At 38.7% G+C, this 21,195-nt stretch overlaps 2 protein-coding genes across 7 annotated transcripts in view; both read right to left on the minus strand.

Annotated features, from left to right (window-relative positions):
- Positions 1-1,292: 1,292 nt before the first annotated feature.
- Positions 1,293-14,549, minus strand: elavl1a (ELAV like RNA binding protein 1a). 6 transcript variants are annotated; one of them, XM_012858251.3, is made up of 7 exons: positions 14,411-14,549; positions 9,724-9,783; positions 7,060-7,240; positions 6,369-6,472; positions 5,691-5,844; positions 5,305-5,530; positions 1,293-3,973 (listed from the first exon to the last, which is right to left on the minus strand). In XM_012858251.3, the coding sequence occupies exons 2-7, from the start codon at positions 9,757-9,759 to the stop codon at positions 3,649-3,651; spliced, it is 1,026 nt and encodes a 341-aa protein (XP_012713705.1). In that variant the 5' UTR covers positions 9,760-9,783; positions 14,411-14,549; the 3' UTR covers positions 1,293-3,648. The 6 variants fall into 6 exon arrangements, with proteins under 6 accessions (XP_012713705.1, XP_012713704.1, XP_012713703.1 ...); XM_012858250.3 differs by having other exon boundaries at positions 5,682-5,844; XM_012858249.3 differs by having other exon boundaries at positions 7,060-7,252.
- Positions 14,550-15,083: 534 nt separating this feature from the next.
- The window catches only part of tspan37 (tetraspanin 37), a 28,923-nt gene continuing 22,811 nt past the window's right edge, over positions 15,084-21,195 (minus strand). The window contains exons 4-9 of the mRNA XM_036151031.1: positions 17,507-17,698; positions 17,347-17,421; positions 17,131-17,229; positions 16,862-17,014; positions 16,688-16,771; positions 15,084-15,408 (exon numbers count right to left, since the gene is read on the minus strand). Coding sequence (XP_036006924.1) covers positions 15,322-15,408; positions 16,688-16,771; positions 16,862-17,014; positions 17,131-17,229; positions 17,347-17,421; positions 17,507-17,698 — 690 coding nt within the window. The 3' untranslated portion in view covers positions 15,084-15,321. The remainder of the gene's footprint in view (positions 15,409-16,687; positions 16,772-16,861; positions 17,015-17,130; positions 17,230-17,346; positions 17,422-17,506; positions 17,699-21,195) is intronic.

The following is a 21,195-nucleotide window of genomic DNA, read 5'->3' on the forward strand; positions in this document are numbered from 1 at the left end:
CTAGTTGTAATACAGTGTACTTGTGTATACAGAAATTCCAACTCCAAGTTAATGTTAGAGGCGTAGAGCAGGAGCAAAGCAGAGACAGAATGGTCACTCGATCTCTAGCCTTGATCATTTAAACACGAGACTGCTGACACATGGTGGAGGAGCTTGAAACGCTGACGCGTCGGTGCTGGGAAGGCAGTATTAAGCTCAAACATGACTGGAAGAGAAACATTTGAAGGGGAGTGACAAAGGTAAAGGTGGTGGTTATAATATACATGTTTCCATTATCTGTTACCGACTCTGCATGCGATGTCATTGGCTCATCTGTTGCTAAGCATCAGGAGCGATATATGGATATTTACTATACCTACCTCTCTACTGTTTCAACATTTGATTAGTTTGTCAACTGCCCTACCAGTGAACTAGAAATGTTGGATTAATTTTATGTCAGGAATGTATATTAGGTCAAGACATATCTTGACTTAATATTTTACTCTGTGCATAAACTTGTTCTGAGGCAACCTCTTGATATCCAGTCTTGTCCCTTTGGCTCGTCTTGTTGTTCAGCATTTTGGTCAGTGCCTTCTGTTTTTAAAGGGTTTCATAAAGTTGGCTTGGCTTGAAAGATTTCTGGACACCTCAACATTTTAGAATGTATCTGAATGTGTATAATGATAGAGTTTTTACTTTCATTTTCAGTAAAAAGAACACCTCAAAAAAAAAAGTTTCTTCCTTTATGCATTGAAATCCTTCAGTTGTGGTCTGTATAAAGTGGAACTGCAACGCCTTTGTCTGAATTGCCGCTTTTTACCATTGGTCTGACTCGTTTTGGTGCCATCACTTTGAATATAGGGGGGGGGGGCACTTCACAGCCCTCCAAGTCACAGAGCATTCCACTTCACCCAGGTTCAGCCATTTTTGTAGTTTGCTCGGAGCCAAGCTAATGAACAACCATCCACTTGTAGCTTTGGCATCCTTCAGCTTGGACTACTAAAATTGCTCTGAGAAATAAAAATGGGAATTGAGAAATTGGTGAGCAGGAAGTTCATGACTTTGTTTAACAGAAAACTGAACGGCTTGAAAACTATCACTCAAAAACAATATAAAGATATCTATGCTGCTCCTGGAGACTACAACTTCTCTGCACTCCTAGAGACTCAAAATACACAAAAAGACTAAAAATTTGGATTTTGCATAAGTCCCCTTTATAATTTTTTATTTTTTTTTTATTGTGGTAACTCCTGTTGAACCGCATTAAGCACAAAATTCTGTAGGTATGCAACAATCACTAAACAAATTCACAGTTAGGCTTCTGAAGACATTTAATTTTACTAACTGTAATTTTACCACATTTTAAGTATTCAATGTTAGCAGATATTTAATGAACTTAAACTTAGTGTTAAACATGTTTATAACAAAAACAAGTCAATCCATTAAAAACACTGGAATATGTATCAAGTATAATGGCGTACACTGAAATAAATAAATGCCACTTCCTGTATTTTACACTATTTTATCATAAATTAAGGCAGACTGCAGTATATTTTGACTGCCTCTAAAACAAACCTCAACATTTCATACATTTCAAACAAGACTGGAGAGAAAAAACAAAAGCAGTAACATGTCAGTCAGTAAAAAAACAAAAATCTATGATAAAAAAGTCCTAGACTATCACTTGCTTTAAGCAAGTTTTACAATATTGCACAAAGGACGGTGATAGAAATGCAAATATTTTAAAGCAAAATGTTTTTTTAAGACTGAATATCAATTTTTAAACTTTTTAAAATGGGCCAGAAATGTAACACTTGCATTTATTGAAGTGTCAGATGAATAACTGTTTAAAAAGTGGGTTTAAATACAAAAGTAATTATCCCCTTGGCCTGTTTCTGTTGAGCATGGATTAAAAACATGAGATAAATTTTACCACCTTTGAACAAATCTTTCACATTAAGATTAGCTGTTCCTAAACTGATGTAAGCAGAAACAACTTGCTCAAAGTGGTTGATTTTGTCTCGCGTATGAGCTCATATACTTTTATGCAAGAAATCTGGCTTCACTTTACCTAAGCACATTGAAAAAGTCTAGAAAATATCCAATAAACATCATTCTAAATGAGCAACCAGATTCATGGAGAAAGTTCTTGCATCTAAACGGGAGTAATCATAATCCTACAGCTTCCATTTCCTAATCCTGTCTTTCAGAGGTTTAATCTTTGTTAGATACTTTATGTGCTTAAAATACAGTGTCTAAATAATCTAAAAATCCCCCCTCCCAATCATCTGAATTAGTTTTGGTCCACTTAATGTTGAACATTTTAATCCGGTCTTGTTTTCTAACAAAGATTAGCTTGTTGTTTAGCGTTATACGGGACTTCAGGACCTTTTGTAAGCGGCGCTGGAAAATTTCTGCTTTGGGAAAAAAGAAAAAGAAAAAAAGGAAAACGTAACGGAACAAAACAAATAAAATGTCAAATAAATAAAAGAAACAAACCAAACAAAACGTTCAGCAAAATGAAATTAAATTTAATGGTTTAATAATTATAATGAAACAACCAAAAATCAAAAGAAAGAAACAAAAGCAAACCTAAACTTAAATCGTTAACAAAGGCCATTAATTTTTCTCCAAACTTAAGATAAGCTCTCCTTCGCACAAGTTTGCAACTTCTACTGAGACAAAAATGTAGCTCCCTACAAAAGAAAAAAAAAAATCAAAACAAAAGAAAATGAACAAAAAATAAGGGGGTTAAACATCAAAATACGTCAGTACTGATTGAGAAAAAAAAAAAAAAAAAAAAAAAAAAAAACGATGTAAATTTTTCTTACAAAGTCACTTGAAAATCCTCATTTCTTAAATCTCTCCCTGGCTTTGGTCCGTCTTTAGTCTTATTCGTCTCTAATTATTTTTTAAACAAGACTTATGTAATACAACATAGAATAAAAGACACCTTTAGGGGTACCGAAACAAAAGGGACTTTGTTCCAAAGCTCCTCCTAATTGAAATGTTGGTTGGCGGGTGAGCTAGTGTTTGTTAGCGTCAAAGAGGTCGATATCCAGAGAAAACTCAAACAATAAACAGGTTAAAAGTGCTTTGCTCTTATACACTAAACACAGCAAGATCATTTTTACTTGACTAGAGTAGATCAAGAATGTAGCTTCTGTGACGTTTTTCCTCATCGTTGCTCTATATCAACCACTAAATTGTCCATGCTTTGAACAACTCACCGGTTTCTATTTAAATCGTCTTTGCCCCCCTGATGAGCCCTGCGCTCTCCTCATGCTTACCCAACCGATAATCATGCAACATGTCCAACAGTGTTTTAGCTTTGGAGAACAATTTCAGAAGTACATTTGTGGGATTACTTCCTTACGCACTCAAAACTAAATTTAAAGTTAGTGACATCAAGCAACCCCTCCCCCCTAAAAAAAAAAAAAAAAAACAAGAGGAAAAAAAAAAGTATAATGATACGGAAAAACAAAGACGAGAAGAAAAAGACACTTTTTAGACAAGTACAAAGGTGCAGAAGACTGAAATTCTCAGTTTACTCTGAATACAATAAAACCAAAAATGTGCCAGACTTTGGCATTTAAATTCACCTTTCTACGAAAAAAAGCCTGACAACTTGTTTACTGCACCCCTCTACACCCAATGTCCAGAATCGCTCTACTTGTGGCCCTTGCTAGTCTTAAAGGACACTTGCAGTATCTTATCTCCGAGCCGGTACCCGTTCAGGCTGGTGATGGCCATGGCCGCCTCCTCGTAGTTTGTCATGGTAACAAAACCGAAGCCCTTGCACTTGTTGGTGTTGAAGTCACGGATCACCTTGACATTTGTGACGGCGCCGAAAGGGCCGAACATCTGCCAGAGGATGCTCTCGTCCGCGTCCTGGCCCAGATTGTAGATGAAGATGCACCAGCCGGAGGAGGAGCTCCCAGGAACGTTCACGCCTCCCATACCCCCCATGTGATCGACACCCATTGGAGAAAACCTGTCGGCAAACAGGAGCAGCAAATACGTTTACTTAGAAATTCAAACCAAGAACTGGTCAGTTTTAACCAATGGCTAACCAACCACAGCTGCTATTAGTTGCACTGGATTTTAAAAAGCAAAGGAGTACACAATTTTATTTTTTAATTTACAGAAAAAGTTTAATTTTAATTTAACTCTACAACTAGGATTGCTTTGCGTCTGTCCAAGAAACAATCCAGTTAAAATATGTAGAACCTTATGGTGTAAACAGCTATAAGGCCTGAACAGTAAATAGTTGCGGATACTAGGGATGCAGGTTATCCAATAATGGGTTAATGTAAAGTTGACTGATCTTATTCATCAACCAACGATTAATTGAAAATCAGCCACTTTCTTAAAAACCTGAGTTTTCTCTTGTATCAAGTTGGTCTTTCCATAACATGAAAGGCTGTTTTTTTTTGTTTTTGTTTTTTTACAATATGCAGAATATAAAAAGAGGCACATCATTGTATTTTAACAATTTATTGTGCCACCTGTATTAAATACAGCAACGAATTGTAGTTTTCTCACATTGAATGGTTATAAACTATTACAAAACAGGAAGCTATTAGGTTACTCAATAAAAACAAATAAGATGGATAGAAACAGTTAAAATCCTCATGAAAGGCCTCATCAGCCGTGCTTTTGGCATCGTGTCTTTTTCTACCATGTTACAGTTTTATCTGCAACGCTCTCCGCTAATGCATCCACTCATGCTGGACGGGAGCAACTTAGGTCGTAACTTAAGGAGCTGCTTGAGTGTTGATATTTAAAAACAGAATCGCATAAATGCATTTTGCATCCTTGTTGTCATTAAACGGTGTAAAATAATCCCACACCAGACTCTCTGTTTGGACTGCTTCATGTTGCCTCCGCCATGATTGTTTTTTTCTCGTACAGCTACTGTGGTCTGACTCGACATTAGAATGATCCTACACTAATGAACGAAGGTCTGTAAACGGACCGTTTCAGTAAATGGGATGGAAAAAAACTTTAATCTAATAAACCACTAATCGACAGTTAACCGTAAATTGATTATTTGTTTCCATCCCTAATCGCATTAAATCTCTATTAAATACTCAGAAGTTTTAGGTTGTACAGTGAGCAAATGTGAAAAAGTTTAAGGAGCATGAAAACCAGCTCGACTATTAGTACGGAGACAAGCTGTTAGACATCTTTAAGGCCGCACAAAATGCTCTAAAAACATTTAGATAAAAGTTTTTGCTAACACACACACACACACACACACACACACACACTAATTAATTTCAGCATTCTAAGTTGTGTTCAAATATTGCCAGCTTTTCTCACCTAAACCGCTGTGCCTGGTGGTGTAAGGGCCCTCCGAAGCGCCGGGACTGGTTGTGGTAGAGCTGAGAGATGAGCTGCGTGTTCTTCACCTGGTTTGGGTTTGCTGCAAATTTCACTGTGATGGGCTCAGAGGCCCCGGGCGGTTTCTGACCGTTCAGGGTCTTGACGGCTTCTTCAGCCTCCGCTCGTTTATCAAATCGGATAAAAGCAACCCCACGGGACGCACCTGGAAACCACAGAGCAAACTGTGACTGCCTTTTCAAACGACAGCATCAGAAGCACATTTCAGCCTCCGCCTGGGGGGCTGATCATATTTATGGTGCACAAATAAGTCTATTAGAGGTTAGAATATTTCAAAAAGCAAGGAAGTCATTCACCTGTCGTACCTGACGACTGATCGACAAGTACTCTGGAATTTATGATATGGCCGAAGCGAGAGAACATTTCTTCCACATCCTTCTGTGTCATGGACCTAGGCAGACCGCTGATATACAAGTTTGCATCCTTTATTGTGTCTGAGCTCGGCCGTGCATATGAAACCTGGCAGGAGGAATAACAACTAAATTAACAAAAACATTTTGTGAACATGAAGGTAAGAAGAAAAAAATGACCAAAAGAGGCAACATTTGGCCAAAGTTCTTTGGCAAGTATCTAGAGTGTTTTAAACTCTTTAACTTTACTTCTGATACTTAAACAAAAAAAACTTTTAGATCTAAAAAAAAATAACTAAAATAACTCGATAAAAAAAGTAATTGTTCATTTCTGCCTTTGATCTCCCTTTTTTTTTATTGGCTCAGACCGAAAATTACAGCAGCAAATCAATGAAATCCAACTTTTAAAGAACTACCCAAAAAAATAAATATACTCAAAGTTTAAAAGATATATAAATAAGGCCAGTCAAAATAAGACATGTCAGAAAGGGAAGAAAGTGAGTGGAGACATCACAATCCCTTCGTCTGGCTGACATGCGCTAGCTAGTTAGCGGACAGCACAGGAACCACAGGAGAGTAAAAAGAAAATAACATCCTTGCTTGAGAATTGTAGAACACCTTATTGCACGTTACCTTGATAGTTTTGGACTGTAGCCTTAGTCCATTCAGAGTACTGATAGCTCTTTCTGCATCACTAGGGTTAAGATAGTTAACAAATCCGTACCCTAAACTGTGGCCTAGAGAAAAAAAAAGGAAAACAATAAAATAAAACAAAAAAAAACGTTGTATAGTTCAAAAATAATCTGCAAACAAATATTAAAAAACCAAAACAAATCTTAACATTGTATGGTGTGCAAAGCAAACAGACGGTCAGGAGTCAAAAGAGATTTGGATTCCTTCCAATAACAAAATCTAAGGTGGGTCAAAAACTGAGCAAATTAAGCAGGTAATTAATCTGGGACAGATTAAAAGAATAGGATAGGAAAGGACAGAACCCAGAATGGAGGCCATAAACTAATAAATAAAAAGAATTTCAAAAGAGAGGCCAAACGATTCCTAAACACTCGAATTAGAAATCTGAAGTTGCATCCAAATGTTTTTATTAAGGGGAGCCTTTGGTTTAATAAAGTAATTTTAAGCCATTGACTGTACAGAAAAAGAGAATTCAGCCCATGTAACATCACAGAGGGGATGTTTAGAGGCCTTTGAGAGTCACGCTGTCTGCTGGGCTTCCCTTCTCAGCTGAAATATTAATTATTGATTTTTTTTTTGTATATTCTAGTTTATGCATTGACGTGTGTGTTGTCTTCGCAGCTCTGCATACCTGCCATTTTGTCTCGCACCAGCTTGGCAGACTCAACCTCTCCAATGCTGTTGAAGAGGCTTCGCAGCTCATCCTGAGTCATACTCTGAGGCAGGTAGTTCACTATCAGGTTAGTCTTTGCATCCTTCGCCTCATCCCCTCCCATGTGGTCTTCGTAACCGTTAGACATCTCATACACGTCCTGCAAGTCAGCCAGTTGGCACGAAGAACAAAGCATGATAAGCACACAGGGCAAACAGACCGGGTGGAACAAGGAACCGCGTTGAATCCTTTTTTTTGGGTTTCTCCATTGTGACAAATCGGAATTTTATGACAATCCTGAAATGCATCTACAAGTTGCACAATAAGGGAAAAAGAAGACGGTTTTTGTTACAATTTACACAAGACAGAATAATTTTTTCCCTGAGAGGATATCTGAAGGTACTGGCTGGAGCGCATTTGAGAGCTTTTCCATCTCTAGTTCAGAAGTCAGTGTGTTTTTCAGATGATGGAGGGTTTTCACTGACACTATGGCCAAACTTCAGGTCCGCCATCTTGGGTGTCACCATCTTGCTTCACGCTTTTCACAACATTGCATACTTTTACACCCATGGATAAGTATCTAGAGTCGCTACAGCCCCCTGATAAAGCCATGGACCTCAGGAAAATTGCAGTCATCAACAACCCGCCTGTTGGTTTGTTTAGCGCAGATCAGGACAATTGGACGACGACATTGTGAAATTCGCTGTGCATGCGGAAATGAGAACCTGCAAAGTCCTGGATGTACATAAAGTGTTCGCCCCTGGTTGGATGTGGAAGAGGTCTACATGAAAGAAATCGCAATCATACGAGGGCGGGTAAGTTTTAAAACACTCGGAAATATCTGACACAAGGGACCGTTATATGTTTATTATTATTGTTATGGGGAGATATTGCTCAAAATAATACCTTTCAAACTTATATTGCTCATTAATTGTGTAAAATATCTTTCAAATATTACTGGTCTGTTTGAACTACGGTGACCCTGATCTCTGGGGAGAGTCGCCGTTTTGGACTACCTGTCCCCGGGTGAAGCTGACTGCTTTACTGAAGTAGGTCACGGCGCTGCGTGCAGCCATCCAGCTCAGAACCAACTGTCCAGCTCACAGTCTTGGCAGACTACTTTCCAGAATATTACTACAATAAATGGAGACCAACATTATTTATTTACCTGTCACAAAATGTGCACTGCACACTCGGGCGTGACCTTCAAGCCTTCCAAATCAGTCCTGGATAACTGATTCAACCACAGCAGTCAACGTTGAGTACTCAGTGTTTTCTAACACTGATTTTCTATCACGTATGTAGACGACAAAATGAACTGTGGTCTCGACCACCAGGCGCAGCACAACCCACAGTAAAGCAAGTTTTAGTTCAATTTGAATGGTCTGGAGTTTTTGCTTCACCGATCATGCTCTTACAATGAAAACAGGCTGTAAAGGACACCCAAGATGGCCGTCTTGAAGCGCGGTCACTTGACGTCTTTTGAAAACCTGACCCATTGGTGCTTTATTTTCCAACACGGCAAGCTAAATACATTGAATGTATGTGCAGGAGTATAACCCAAAATGAATAGCAAATACTGCCTGGACACATTGTTAGCTAGGCTATTGTATTATAAGTGATTAAATATTTTATTTAGGGCAATTTACTCAATGATCCAACTTAACCAAAGGAAAAAAACAGACAACTATCAACAAAACAAAAATCCTTTTTGGGTTCCGACTGTTTTTCAGAGCGCATTAACCAGCCTTTTTCTTACTCAGTCTTTAAAATGAAAATGAAAAAACGTTCCAAAATTTTCGAATTGCACACCTGCTTTAAAATCAATAAAAAAAGCAATTAAAAACAAAGAAAGTTTCAGTCACCTAGTCAAGCAAGCAGCTGAATTTAAATGCTTAGTGCGTTTTTTGTGGACATGTACCAAAGCAGACAATAAAACTGAGCTCACAGGACCAGAAACGTCTAACTGAACCTACTTATATATAGTATATTGTAAAAAGGACAAATGGTGTTGCACAAGCTGTTTAGTAGCTCAAGCACCATTCTTGTATTAACAATAAGAGTTAAAACAACCATCACCGTCCCGGGCACACAGCCAGGCCCCCTTTTCAGTTCCTTTTCTTTTGGCTAGATGAATAAAATCTAGTTTGTAAAGATCTCTGGGATCTGTTCGTACAACTGTTAGGTTTCCACAACACGACTAAAGGGTAATGGCACCAGTTTAAAAAGCTCTATTTTCTAAAGTGGTGCTTTCCAATTGGATACAGTTGCTACCAGTTGAATTAAGAGCAGGTCTGACATGGGAACTAACCCAGGCGTCAACCTGAGGTCCATTTAAATCAGTAAGGGACGGTGATTGAGTATTCCAGTGAGATGCACCGTCGCTCCTGATGAAAGAGAGTCCTGTATCAAACCTGGGAGGAGTTCTGTGTGTCCTTCACATTTACCACGATGCAGACCCACATTCACTAAATTAATTGCTTTTATCCAGCCAATCGCAAAATGTCTCCACTGGGTTCGCAACCTCAAGAAAACTTGAGTGACTGCACTCTGCACCTGACTTATTTTATTTTATTTTGCAAACAGGTTACATACTACTACACTGCTTGCAATGGCAGTAGGGGGGAGGGGGGGGATACTCACTTTAAAGTACTTATTGTGTCCTCGACGAACTGCCATGAAGACACTTCACTGCTCCTGAGGCTGAGCGAAAATGAGACAAAAAGCAGACAGCGTGACTGCCACGAAACATGTAACGCTACACTACAAAGGACAGCACACAGCCTGGGAAACAACTAAAAATCTGTTGCCTTGTTGATTAAAATCAATCGTCTGTTTTAATTCATCTCAACGGATGGGGTTGATATTCAGAAGAGTTCCACTATCCAGACCAGTAAATGTAATAGTTCATTTAAATTAGAATACACAGAATTGATATGGATCTTGAAGATAGAGCTTGTTTGGTTAAAAGATGGCAACAATATGGATGAAAAGTGAAATGATCATAAAAAGATCTGTTGGATGACCATTAAACCAATGACTGGACAGTTCCTGTTCATACAATACTTTCATGCTGGGCCTTGGATATCTTCTTTCTGAATCGGTGTAATCTTAAAACCAAGGATTTATGGGACAATGTTCTCGAGTCCCAGCCGACTGCTCTGACTTTGAACCCTAATGCAAGACAGCCAGAGAGGAGGTGGAAATTGTTCCTTGCTAGTTTCCGCGTGCTGGCTGCGCATGCACACTTTTAGTGTTTATGAATCCGGTTAGCTTAGCGGTTAGCTTCGGTGTTAGCCGCTCATTGTAGCTCCGCTGCCCTCACTGTAGACTTTGAACACGGCTGAGAACTGTGAGAAGCAAACCGCGTACAAGTTTACGAGAAGAAGAGGAAGTAGGAAGAAATAAGACCAGAGTGGATTTGGGAGATGTTTCTCACACGATCCCCCTGATGAGCAGGAGAGCAAGGTAAGATACTGTTGTGGATGCGCAGTTATTCAAAAGGGGACTTGAGGAAAGTTCTAGGAAAGAATAAATAAATAAAATAAATAATCGCACAACCTACCTTTAATCTTTGCTAAAACAAAAGCCAACAGTACTTTGTTCTTATGCATTAGTATACTCTCCTTCGTCCTTTCCTATGATAAAATGAATTACAGCCACTGTGTAGTTTTTTTCCTAGCCACCTAGCAATAGAACACCAACTTTGACACTACTAAGACATTTTAGCACGACCTTTAAGTAAATGAAAACCGGTGGCCGTTCATTTAGATGTCCTGGTTAATCACCTGTGACAACCACTTCCACTTATAGTCATTAAACTATTATATCCAAACAACATTATAGGTAAAAAAATAATAATCTATCAAAGGCTTTTTAGCTGCTCGAACTTAGACACCAGTGTTTACCCCGCTGCATTATAAGCCAGGTTTTACTTGACCCCACACCAGGCTAGGCGTCATTTGTGTGAAACGCCTCTATGTTTGAAAGCGGTATAAAACGTCAGTAAAGTTCTGATCCGGGAGAAAACCTGCCGGTGTAATTAAGCTAACGCGCTAGCTGTTAGCACTACGTTCGCGCTGGGTGTACTGTAGGCAACGGTACGCTAGACTAGGAAGGGTAAAAAGTCTGCGGTGAGTCCGGCAAGCTCACAGTGTGGGAGCCTTTAGGCAGCCCACGCCAGAAGTACGCGCTAGCAACAATAAACCTAGTAAGTTAATACAATGTAAAAGTTATGTTTACTTTGGCCTCATGTCAGAAACAGGGCAGTGTAGTCCAACTACTCTGTCCTCCTGACAGAGAAAGATAGAAAGCTGGGTACGTGAAGGGGTGGAGTGATATCACACACCTGGAAAGAATATTTAGTGTGCCTAATAAGCTGCTGCGCCTTATGGTTAAAAAAATACAGTAATTAATGTATCACTATCTTTCTGCTTTGGGTTTATAGCAAACAGACTCGAGGTAGTGAGTCTATCCAGCAAATGGAAAAGAAAATTCCTTCTTTCCATCACAACAAAAAATATATTAAAAAGTAACTGCTTGCCAAAATCTGTTCTTTTGCTACATTTAAAACAACTTATACTTTCTTAATGACTTGACCATGCTACTCCCTTTTTATCTTCTGAAACATTTTATGCTCTATTAAACAAGTGTCTCCAAATATTTAGCAGGAAAAGAGGGCCTGAGCTAAGGTTGGGCGATATGGCTAAAAAACCCAATCAATCGATTTTCCCCCCCACCTTTTCGTTTCATAAAAAGAATAAAGAAATTATTTTAAAAACTAACTTTAATTTCAAGCATTTCATCTGGTAGTTGACCTGAATTCAAAGAGCAACTAAATACCAGCTGTGAAACGTGTTTGTTAATCAAGATGGCTGCTCTGCCATTGTAAACATAGAAAATATAACAATGTTTTCCGCGAGTGGTTTTACACAATGAGTTAAGAACAGGCTTCACGTCACTTGTGTAACTTCAAACTAACAAAAAACAAAACAAAAAAAAAAAGTAAATGAATGGATAAATTGATTTATCACCCAGCCCTGGCCTGAACATCAAGGTCTCTAAATGATTAGTTAGCATTTATGGCCTAAGCAGTTATGCTTCTTGCATGCAACAATCCATATCCATCACAAGTATCACAGTGCTGGTGCTTTATTTTCAGATGCATTGTTGTTCAAAATATAAGTAGTGAGAATTATACCAGTTTCTAAGAGGAAAGGAGAATAATTTAGGTTTATATGAACTTTACTTCAATGTTAATACAGTACTATCATGTTTTCACTTTTGTAATCTATATGCTTATTTTTAACTGCTCAAAAGTATTGCATGAACTGGTACATAATAGATGTTCATATGGGCAAAATGTAAATAAATGATATACTTCATGTAAAATAATATTGAAACATTTAAATAAATATTGAATTGATATTAATTGAATCATGACCCAAAGAACTGAAATCGAATGGAATGGTGAGGTTCTTAATACCCAGCCCTCTGCAGTGATAATGAGATAATGAATATGACACAAACCGTGCTGTTCTACATGCAATGATTATGACCTCTTCATTTACAACTGGCACTTTCCAACTTCAGTCATCTTTTCATACTAAATTGTTGAGATAGTATACAAGGTATGTTATTATCTCCGGCTGCCTTTTGTGCTCCAGCTACTTGATCAGTGATTACATTACTCACTGTGGCACACCTCAAAAACAGCTTATTTAGTACTGCAGGGTGAAGTTTTGCAAACATGGGCTGATAATGTAAACACACCTAAAATGTTATTCGCTAAGCCCTGTCTATGCATATATGACTTAAGAGATTTAACTGAGCTTATTGTTGAGTTTTGTTTTGACAAAACTATATTTAACTAGATGAAATAAACAAAGTTAATAGGTATTACCTACGAAATACCAAACATAAACCAATTTGATATGTAAGCGCATCCCTAACTAGGCAGCACAAACACCAGTATCCATCTCGACTTGGAAATAGTTTCTATCCCAATTTCAACATTTACCTTAAAGCTTCATAATCAGAAAGGATACAACCCAAAAAGCTTTTTTCATTTACTGCAAAAGGTGTGCTGGTGGAGTTCTGAATGGCAATAATCTATTTTACAGTGATAAACATTACTTTTTATCTATTAAGCCCTAAAAAGAAGAACAGATGTTTTTTTTTATGTTTGATTGCAATATCTAACATGTCTTAATATTGAATATAATTTTGTGATTTAGCCACAATTTATCACATGTTCCAATGTTATTTAACCCAGAATTTCAGCTTTTAAAACGGTGCTTAATTTTTTTACCTCCACACAAGATCTTCGTTCCATTCAAACGATACCTTATTAATAAATTCCTGTTTTCACAAACTAAACAAAAAGCGAGTTGGGGTTGCAATTGTAAATCAAACATTTCCATACTGCTGTTTATAGATATGTATAGCCGTCTGTACATACACACTGTAAGTGCTGTAACCTTAGTCAAAGTCCTTTATTGTGCACAATCGTGGCCGAATCAAAATGACCGAATTTACACCATTAAAAACAAAACAAAACTCTGGAGGAAAAAAATAAAGATTTAATAGAGCGCTGGCCTTTGACAACATCACTATCCGAATGCCACAAAAGCACAAAACTAGCTAATTCTGGTCTTTTAAAGCAAAAAGAAATTGGTTGTCCTAGTAACTAGGCCGTTGCCATGGTATAACGCAACATCCGATAAGACCAGCAGTTTAAATTGGTCGGTTGCTAGATCTCTTCTATTCTCGACGACTTTACAGACGCTCCTACACAACAATGAGAACATTCTATTGCGCTGTTTTCCCATTTATGGCAAATGTCCTTTTCTTCAACCTGCTGACGTGCAGAGGCCTGAGGAGCATTACAATGAGTTGGCGGCATTAGCATGCTAGCAAGCTGCACGCTTTCGTTCGCGCTCGGACAGATTTAAGCTTTGCGATTGGATTAGAGCAAATCTGAAAGCGGTGGAATTTGTCATTTTACCTGGAGTAATGCACGCAAACACCACCCACGAGGGGGGAAAGTGGACTATCAAGCAGGGATATGCTACGTTAACGCAAAGCACCGCGTCCCAATTTTTGAGAGCGTGGTGTTAACGTTCGTCAGTGGCGGCGCCGAAACCCCAGCGGCCTGCTAACAGGCCTTGGATGCTAACGCCGCTAGCTGTCGGCTACACGGGCCCAGAAAACAGCATGGCGTTCAGTCGCATTTCATAACCTTTCCGAAACTCGAAACCTCCAACTACAGAAATAAAGCGTTTGGATACGAATAAAAAAACAGCAAACACCGAATATTTCAAATTCTTACCAGCTATATGGGGTAGTTAGTGTTTCTACTCCCCGGTCCTATTTCTTTTCCCTCTCGAGAACGTTCCCTTCAAGTCGGCCTCACGTCGAGAAGAAACGGGGGAAGGAGCAGGACGTGACGACGTGACGCCTCCACAGGACACACGCGGCCAGTATCCATGGTCACCACCAGTCAGCACTAAACTCCTTTACGATCCACGACAAAAAGCTACCCTTTATAAATATACGTATATAATATAAATACATTCATATAATACAAAATGGATAATGCGTTTACATCAATTGTAGACGGTAATAATACTTGGAGATGTAAAGAAAATGTATAAGAATTATTTTTCTTTTGGAAAAAAGGCAAGGCACGTTTATTTAAAAAGCATTTTTCAGTAACACGACGATTCAAAGTGCTGATAACATATATTATATACATTATAAAGCACATTGGGTATATTTGCTCCTTGTTGTGCAATTTCAGTTTCAGTCACAAAAAAAGCTACAATTTTAAAATAAACAGATAATCAAATCAATAGTGCATTACAATGCGCACTGTGAAAAATAAGAAAAATAAAAAAGGCAATAAAATATCAAAAAAAATATCTTATCTTAATTAGACTACTTTTATAAAGTTTAATGATATTCAGATCATGAAGTTGACAGTGCAACAAAAAATCATTTGGTTTGATTTCATTGGTATTTATTGACATGAACCAAATAATTAGTTAGGTATTTTCTTGCAAATATAAAAACACATTTACCCCCGTTTCAAAAATATAACAAACCCTAAATGGTTCCACAGTGTATTGATAACAAGAAACAGTCATCTTTTTGGGGTAAAATGATCCTGTAATTTCAATGGCAACTATATGTAATTACATAAAATTGCCAGTGGTGGGACCAGTGCTTTCCTTTTTGGCTTTAGCTGTTTTCCAATACTTGATATCTAAAAGGCTGTCGTTCCATCATCATCATCATCACCTGTGCCATCGTAGAAAGCAACACGACCTGCATAACAAAGGATAAGGGTAAACAAAATCTTTGTTACATAACACTCAAAAATAAAGAGTAAAATAAAACAAAGACTATAATGAATGTATTAGGGGTAAATTGGATTGTTATATGGTTCGAACATGCTTCAAGGGTGTTACTGACAGGGAATATCAAAAGTTCTAGGGGTATTTGCAGGAATTATTGGCTGAGTTTCCCGTAGAAATTTTCTTATTTTTTACTTCGAACCAAAATTTGAGAAATGTTTGGCTGTACTTTGAATTTCAACAAAAAGAAAACCAACTAAGACCGTAAAATCTCAAGAGCCAATATTTTATTCATTTTAGACTCCAAAAGTAACAAAAGAGATTATATGCACTTTTTCTTCTGAATGAACTCAGTTCAAATTTGGTACCTGCTACAAAGGCAAAAATAGTTAGGACAAGGGCCATAAAAGGCTGAAAAAGCAAGATCAAAAAGATTCACCTGGCAGAACATCTAGTAGGTAAGTACCTATAGCCCTTGGACTTTGTCGGCTTCTGGGTTCATTACATTAAGTGAACATACACACACACACACACACACACACACACACACACACACACACACACACATACATACATACATACATACATACATACATACATACATACATACATACATACATACATACATACATACATACATACATACATACATATATATATATATATATATATATATATATATATATATATATATATATATATATATATATATATATATATATATATATATATATATGTCACACTTAAATATTGCAGACAAATATGACATCTAAGATAATCAGAGTAAACACAAAAAGCCAATTTGAAATGTTGATTTCATTAATCAAATTCTGCTCTCTACCAAAGAAATCTTGAAGAATCAGTTTGTGACCTTAGGCACAAACACGCTTTGGTTATGCTGCAGGACAATGATCCAAAGAAGCAAATCCACTTCAAAGAATAAAAAGGAAGAAAAAAAATGAAGGTTTTGGAGTGGCCTAGTCAAAGCCTGGACCCAAATCTGATTGAGATGCTATGAGCGGATCATAAATAGGCTGTTTGTGCTAAAAAAAAAACAACAACATTTTGACTGAATTAAAAGCAGTCTGCAAAGAAGACTGGGCGACAACATATCCACAGTGATAAAAGACTCTTTATTTACTGCAAATGCTAGTGTTAGTGTACTATATTTCGCTACACATTGATGTCACATAATTAAATGTCCATGGATTAAATGGTTAAAAGCTGTTATTAAAATATTTTACACACACCTCCGTCAGAAAACCCAGGAGGGAGCCCCACATGATAAATCTCAATATAAACTGAAAAGTCATCTCCAGCTTCCCCTGGCAGCCCTGGGAAGAAAAAAAAAGAGACATTCAAGGTCAAGATGATAGAAATACTAATCAGCAAGTGGCTTTAAAACTGTATGCAGTTTTATCTACCTGATGGTAAAGCTTCCAAGGCTCGTCCACATTGCCATCACATGAGGGGAAGGTAGTGTTACAGCAGCTGCGAGGAACCAAATTTTCACCAGTTTGATTAAGCCAAGAGGCGCCCAGCCAGTCTGTGTAGTTGCTGACGCCGCAGCACTGGAGCTAAGAGAGTACAACGCATCGATTTAAACGACGACGACTACACAAGATACATGAATCTGTTTGAATATGAATGTTTTTTTTTCTGATCTAGTTCAGACAGCTTAAGAGCCACACACCTCCTCTTGGGTAGCATCAACAGCCCGAGAGTTTATGTCCCGACTGCTGCCGGTGTAGTTCTGAAACACCTCGCCGAGAGATGCCGTCTCAGTATCCAACTAAACAAGAAAGGAAGCAGAGAAAAAAATAATAGTTCACATGTTTATTTCAAGCGTTAAAAAAAAAAAAAAAAAAAAAAAAAAAAAAAAGCACAAACATTTTTGCAGGGGGAATACCTTTCTGGATTGGACGTAGGCCAGGGCAGAGGCGGTGCTTCCCAGGCAGAAGATCACAACCAGCAGATAAACAAACTGGAGAAAAAAATGCTTCAGACCATGCAGACACAACTACGGTATGTACGCATGCTGTTACCCACGGTGACGGGGATAACCTCACCAGTCCTTGCAGACAACGGGAGTCCCTGAGGCTCAGCCAGGTGCCGAGGAAGCCGGTGCCGAGAAGTAAGGCAGCGCTGCAGAGAGTGAAGGCCACTGGAAGGAGGATGTAGGTTTGAGTAAAAAACAAGCTGTAGTGTCTGTACTTCATCAGAAGGTAGACTCCCCCCATGGCCAGAACCAGACCCACCACCTTGCAAAGATAAAAGATAAACATTAACATATTGGGGCACATCATTACAAGCTATGAAATCTTAGAAATCGCAGATAATCTTAGAGCCTTCATTCTCTAGTTTAAGGCAGCAAGCTGTTTACAAAGAGTTAAGGAATTACATAAAAGGCAAGATTTCAGCACATCTTCCTGCCTGTGTGTGTTTTTAGGCCATTTGTGAATTGAATTGTCTGCAAGGAATTTTGTTCACAGGAAATGAGGCAGTCAGCAGCAGTAAAAGAAAAAAAGCTTTTTTGGTTGCATCCTTTTTGATTATGAAGCTTTAAGGTAAAGCTTTGGACTTTGGAAACTATTTCCAGGTCGAGATGGATACTGGTGTTTGTGCTGCCTAGGCAATTTATAAATGAATTGTAAATAACGCCGGACCAAGCTTCACTCTCTGCAATGCCTCGCAATAAAGCAGCATCTCGGCATGATTGACGACCAACCGTTATTATTAAATAAACCAATCTACAAAAACTTTAACAGCCTCGTATCAGAACATTTACTCACACCAGTCAACTCTGTGGTCACTTCTGAGCCTCCGCTTCAGCGAACACCAACGTTCATACTCTAATCCCAGCGACATTCCAATCTTTTCTCTCTTGGAATAATTTTTTTGAGCTTTTTGTTCACTGGATCTTGGACCCTTCTTCATTGTTTTGCTGGGAGACGCTAATATCCATTAATCGCTTCCTAGTTGTAAACCCTGTTGCGAATGCGCTGTATGTACTTCCGTTAAAATCGTAAATAAACACAAAAGGCTTTAGTTACTAACAAATTGAGCAAAAACAAAGCATAAAACACCAAAACAACAACTAATACGCCAGCAGGACGCGATAATCTTGGATAAAAACTTTGTATGCAACCAGAGTGAGCTAATGACACATAAATAAATAAAAAAGTCAAATAATGAGGCTATGCACCTTTAATTGTTTGCCCACACAACGCCTTGTGTTTCAATTAAGAATCTTTAAGTCCCGTAATGCATTTTTATTGTCATTATATTTTAATAGGCTGGTTAAAAGAACATTTTAATCTAATAAAACATGCTACATGAATCAAATGCATATGCTTAGTAGGACTTCTGAAGGATGCCTGAAGCTACAAGTCAGAAACGTTCGGTTGTTCATAACACCATCCCCGAAGCACTCTACAAAAATGGCTGAACAGGGTGAAGTGGAATGCTCTGCAAAGTGGAGTAATGCACGACGCGGGGTATGAAGTTCGTTCTTTAGATTTAAAGAGACCACACCAAAACAAGTTGCTCTCAGACACACCTCAGAACAGGGGTTAAAAGGGGGGTGGTGGGGTAAATTAGTGAGGAATTCAGATGAAAGCATTGCACTTGCACTTTATATAGACGACAACTGAATGATTTCAATGTGAAAAGGAAGAAATTAAAAGCATGTTATGTCCCCTTTAAATGAAAGCTTATCGTCAATTTCTATGCCAAGGTACAAACTTGTAACCTGACCCTAGCCAGATGGATTTCGCTCTGCCAAGCTCCACTCATCCATCTGGGACCGATCCATAGGAATGGCGTTTCAGAAGGCTGGGCCTTATCAAAAATCCTTGCATATGATTGGATAAGCCACTTGTCTGTCATCTTTATCGGCATGCTATTTCAACCACTCACACCAAAGCTAACCCGTGACGCTGCGAGAACGACGCAGGAAAAAACAAAACTTTTTTTTTTTATGTGTTTACGGCTCTAGTGGCACGCGTTTTATTGACAGTGAGCTGACAGGAAGAGGGGGGAAGACAGGCGGCAAAGCGCCGCGGGTCAGAGACGATCCCGGGCCGACCGCATCGAGGACTAAAGGCCTCCTAACATGGTTCGCGCTAACCGCTCCGCCACGGACACGCCCCGGAAAACAAAACTTGCCAAATCCGGTCGGGAGAAGGGCGAAAACATGGTTTCCACCAACAAAAGCCTTCAGAGCCGTTCTCTGATGTTCTGTTAATGAAACAATATCAGATAGATTGGACAACACGGAAGAAATAGCAGCATCAAGGTTAACACTTGCTTCCTCGATGCAAGCCGCCATTGTTGTCTTAATCAAAACAGTCTCACGTCACGGTCGCTTCTCCACTACGTCACATCTATGAAACTCCAGCCCTGCGTCCTGATTGGCTGGACAATTAAAATTGGTTGGAGAAATCACTGCCTTTGTCAGTCGAAAATTATGAATGAAGTCTGTATCAGTAAAGCCGCTCACATCACTAAAATGTGGCTCTCTTCCTTTTCGATCTAAAGAACGCAAGATACGCTGCAGCATTATGTATGACGCTTGCTACATATGACGTCATTGCGTCCTCTACTGCGCATGCGGGACACTTAGGCGTATGAATGCAGTTCACGCAGGAGATCACATACCAGTCGCATATATTTTGAAATGTGAACGGACAAGCAAAAAAATCCGATTTCACACAAAAAAAAATGCCGGAAGCTGATTGCTCCACTTGTGAAAGCAAAATCTTTCGGGCTCTATTTGGCATTAAGACATTAATTCTTATGGCCACATTGCTAGACAGGACACTGGGAAGAAGAAAAAAAAAGGCCTGCAGTGTGAACATAGCCTTAGACTAAGGAAATCAGACAGAGGCCACATTCACACTAGCCCGAACAAAGCCGAATTAAGATATCCACACAGGAAAGTTTGAGTGTAATGATGAAAGCGCCTCAAGCTCGCATGCACAAACGTGCCGGTGTGTAGCTATGCCAATGGGGGGGTGTCACAATGGAGGTGCTAAGGGGCGTGGCTTCAAACCTATCCACTCTGGGAGCTGGTTTCAGACGTAGTCAATTTTGTGCCCGCTTTGTTATGACGGGACCCCCTAACCTATAAAAGAAGCTTGTCGTATACACCCAAACCCAGATTTGTTTGGACGGGGGCCTGAATATAGTCAGAAGCAGGCTGCACACACCACAGTAATAACACTTTTTGTATGGCAGTCGAGCCAGATTGTCATCAGCATAACAATGTTACAACAAGCTTAGTAACATTCTCACCGACAGCGTCTATAATACATCCAGAGGTGTGCCTCCAGTCAAATCAGATGTTGTGAATTAACCTATCAGAAGCCTGCAAATCCAAAAGCTTTCCTACATTTTGTAGGAACACTGTGTTCTCTTAGTGGATATAAATTTTGGGAAAGGAAAAAAAATAATTTAGAGAAAGAAAATATTTAAAAAAAAATACTCTCATCATTCTAGCACTCAGCAAATATACATAGTTTGTGTTGTTCCACGTGAAGCTAATATAGAAAAAAGATAAGTCTGTGTGTGAGGCCTAAATGGTCATGTCTTTTTATACCAGTATGTAAATACCTGCTTTCAGCTATATCTGTGTGTCCTCCAGCTTAACAATTACACAGTAGTCTATCCCAGACAACCCAACTAAAAGGTGTTGGGAGTTTGTGGCTGTAACATCATCGTTTTGATGTTGATGTTGAAAATAGAGCAGTTTCCCTTT

The sequence above is a fragment of the Fundulus heteroclitus genome, chromosome 19 (genome assembly GCF_011125445.2).
Source record: "Fundulus heteroclitus isolate FHET01 chromosome 19, MU-UCD_Fhet_4.1, whole genome shotgun sequence".
Classification (NCBI taxonomy): Eukaryota; Metazoa; Chordata; class Actinopteri; order Cyprinodontiformes; family Fundulidae; genus Fundulus; species Fundulus heteroclitus.

Coding starts and splice junctions, on each gene's coding strand:
- elavl1a (XM_012858247.3), bottom strand. CDS start 9,759: ATGGCAGTTCGTCGAGGACACAATAAGTACTTTAAA. Junction 7,253..9,723: donor GACACAATAAGTACTTTAAA/GTGAGTATCCCC, acceptor TCGTGCCAACTG/GCTGACTTGCAGGACGTGTA. Junction 3,974..5,304: donor CACCAGGCACAGCGGTTTAG/GTGAGAAAAGCT, acceptor GTTTGCCGACAG/GTTTTCTCCAATGGGTGTCG.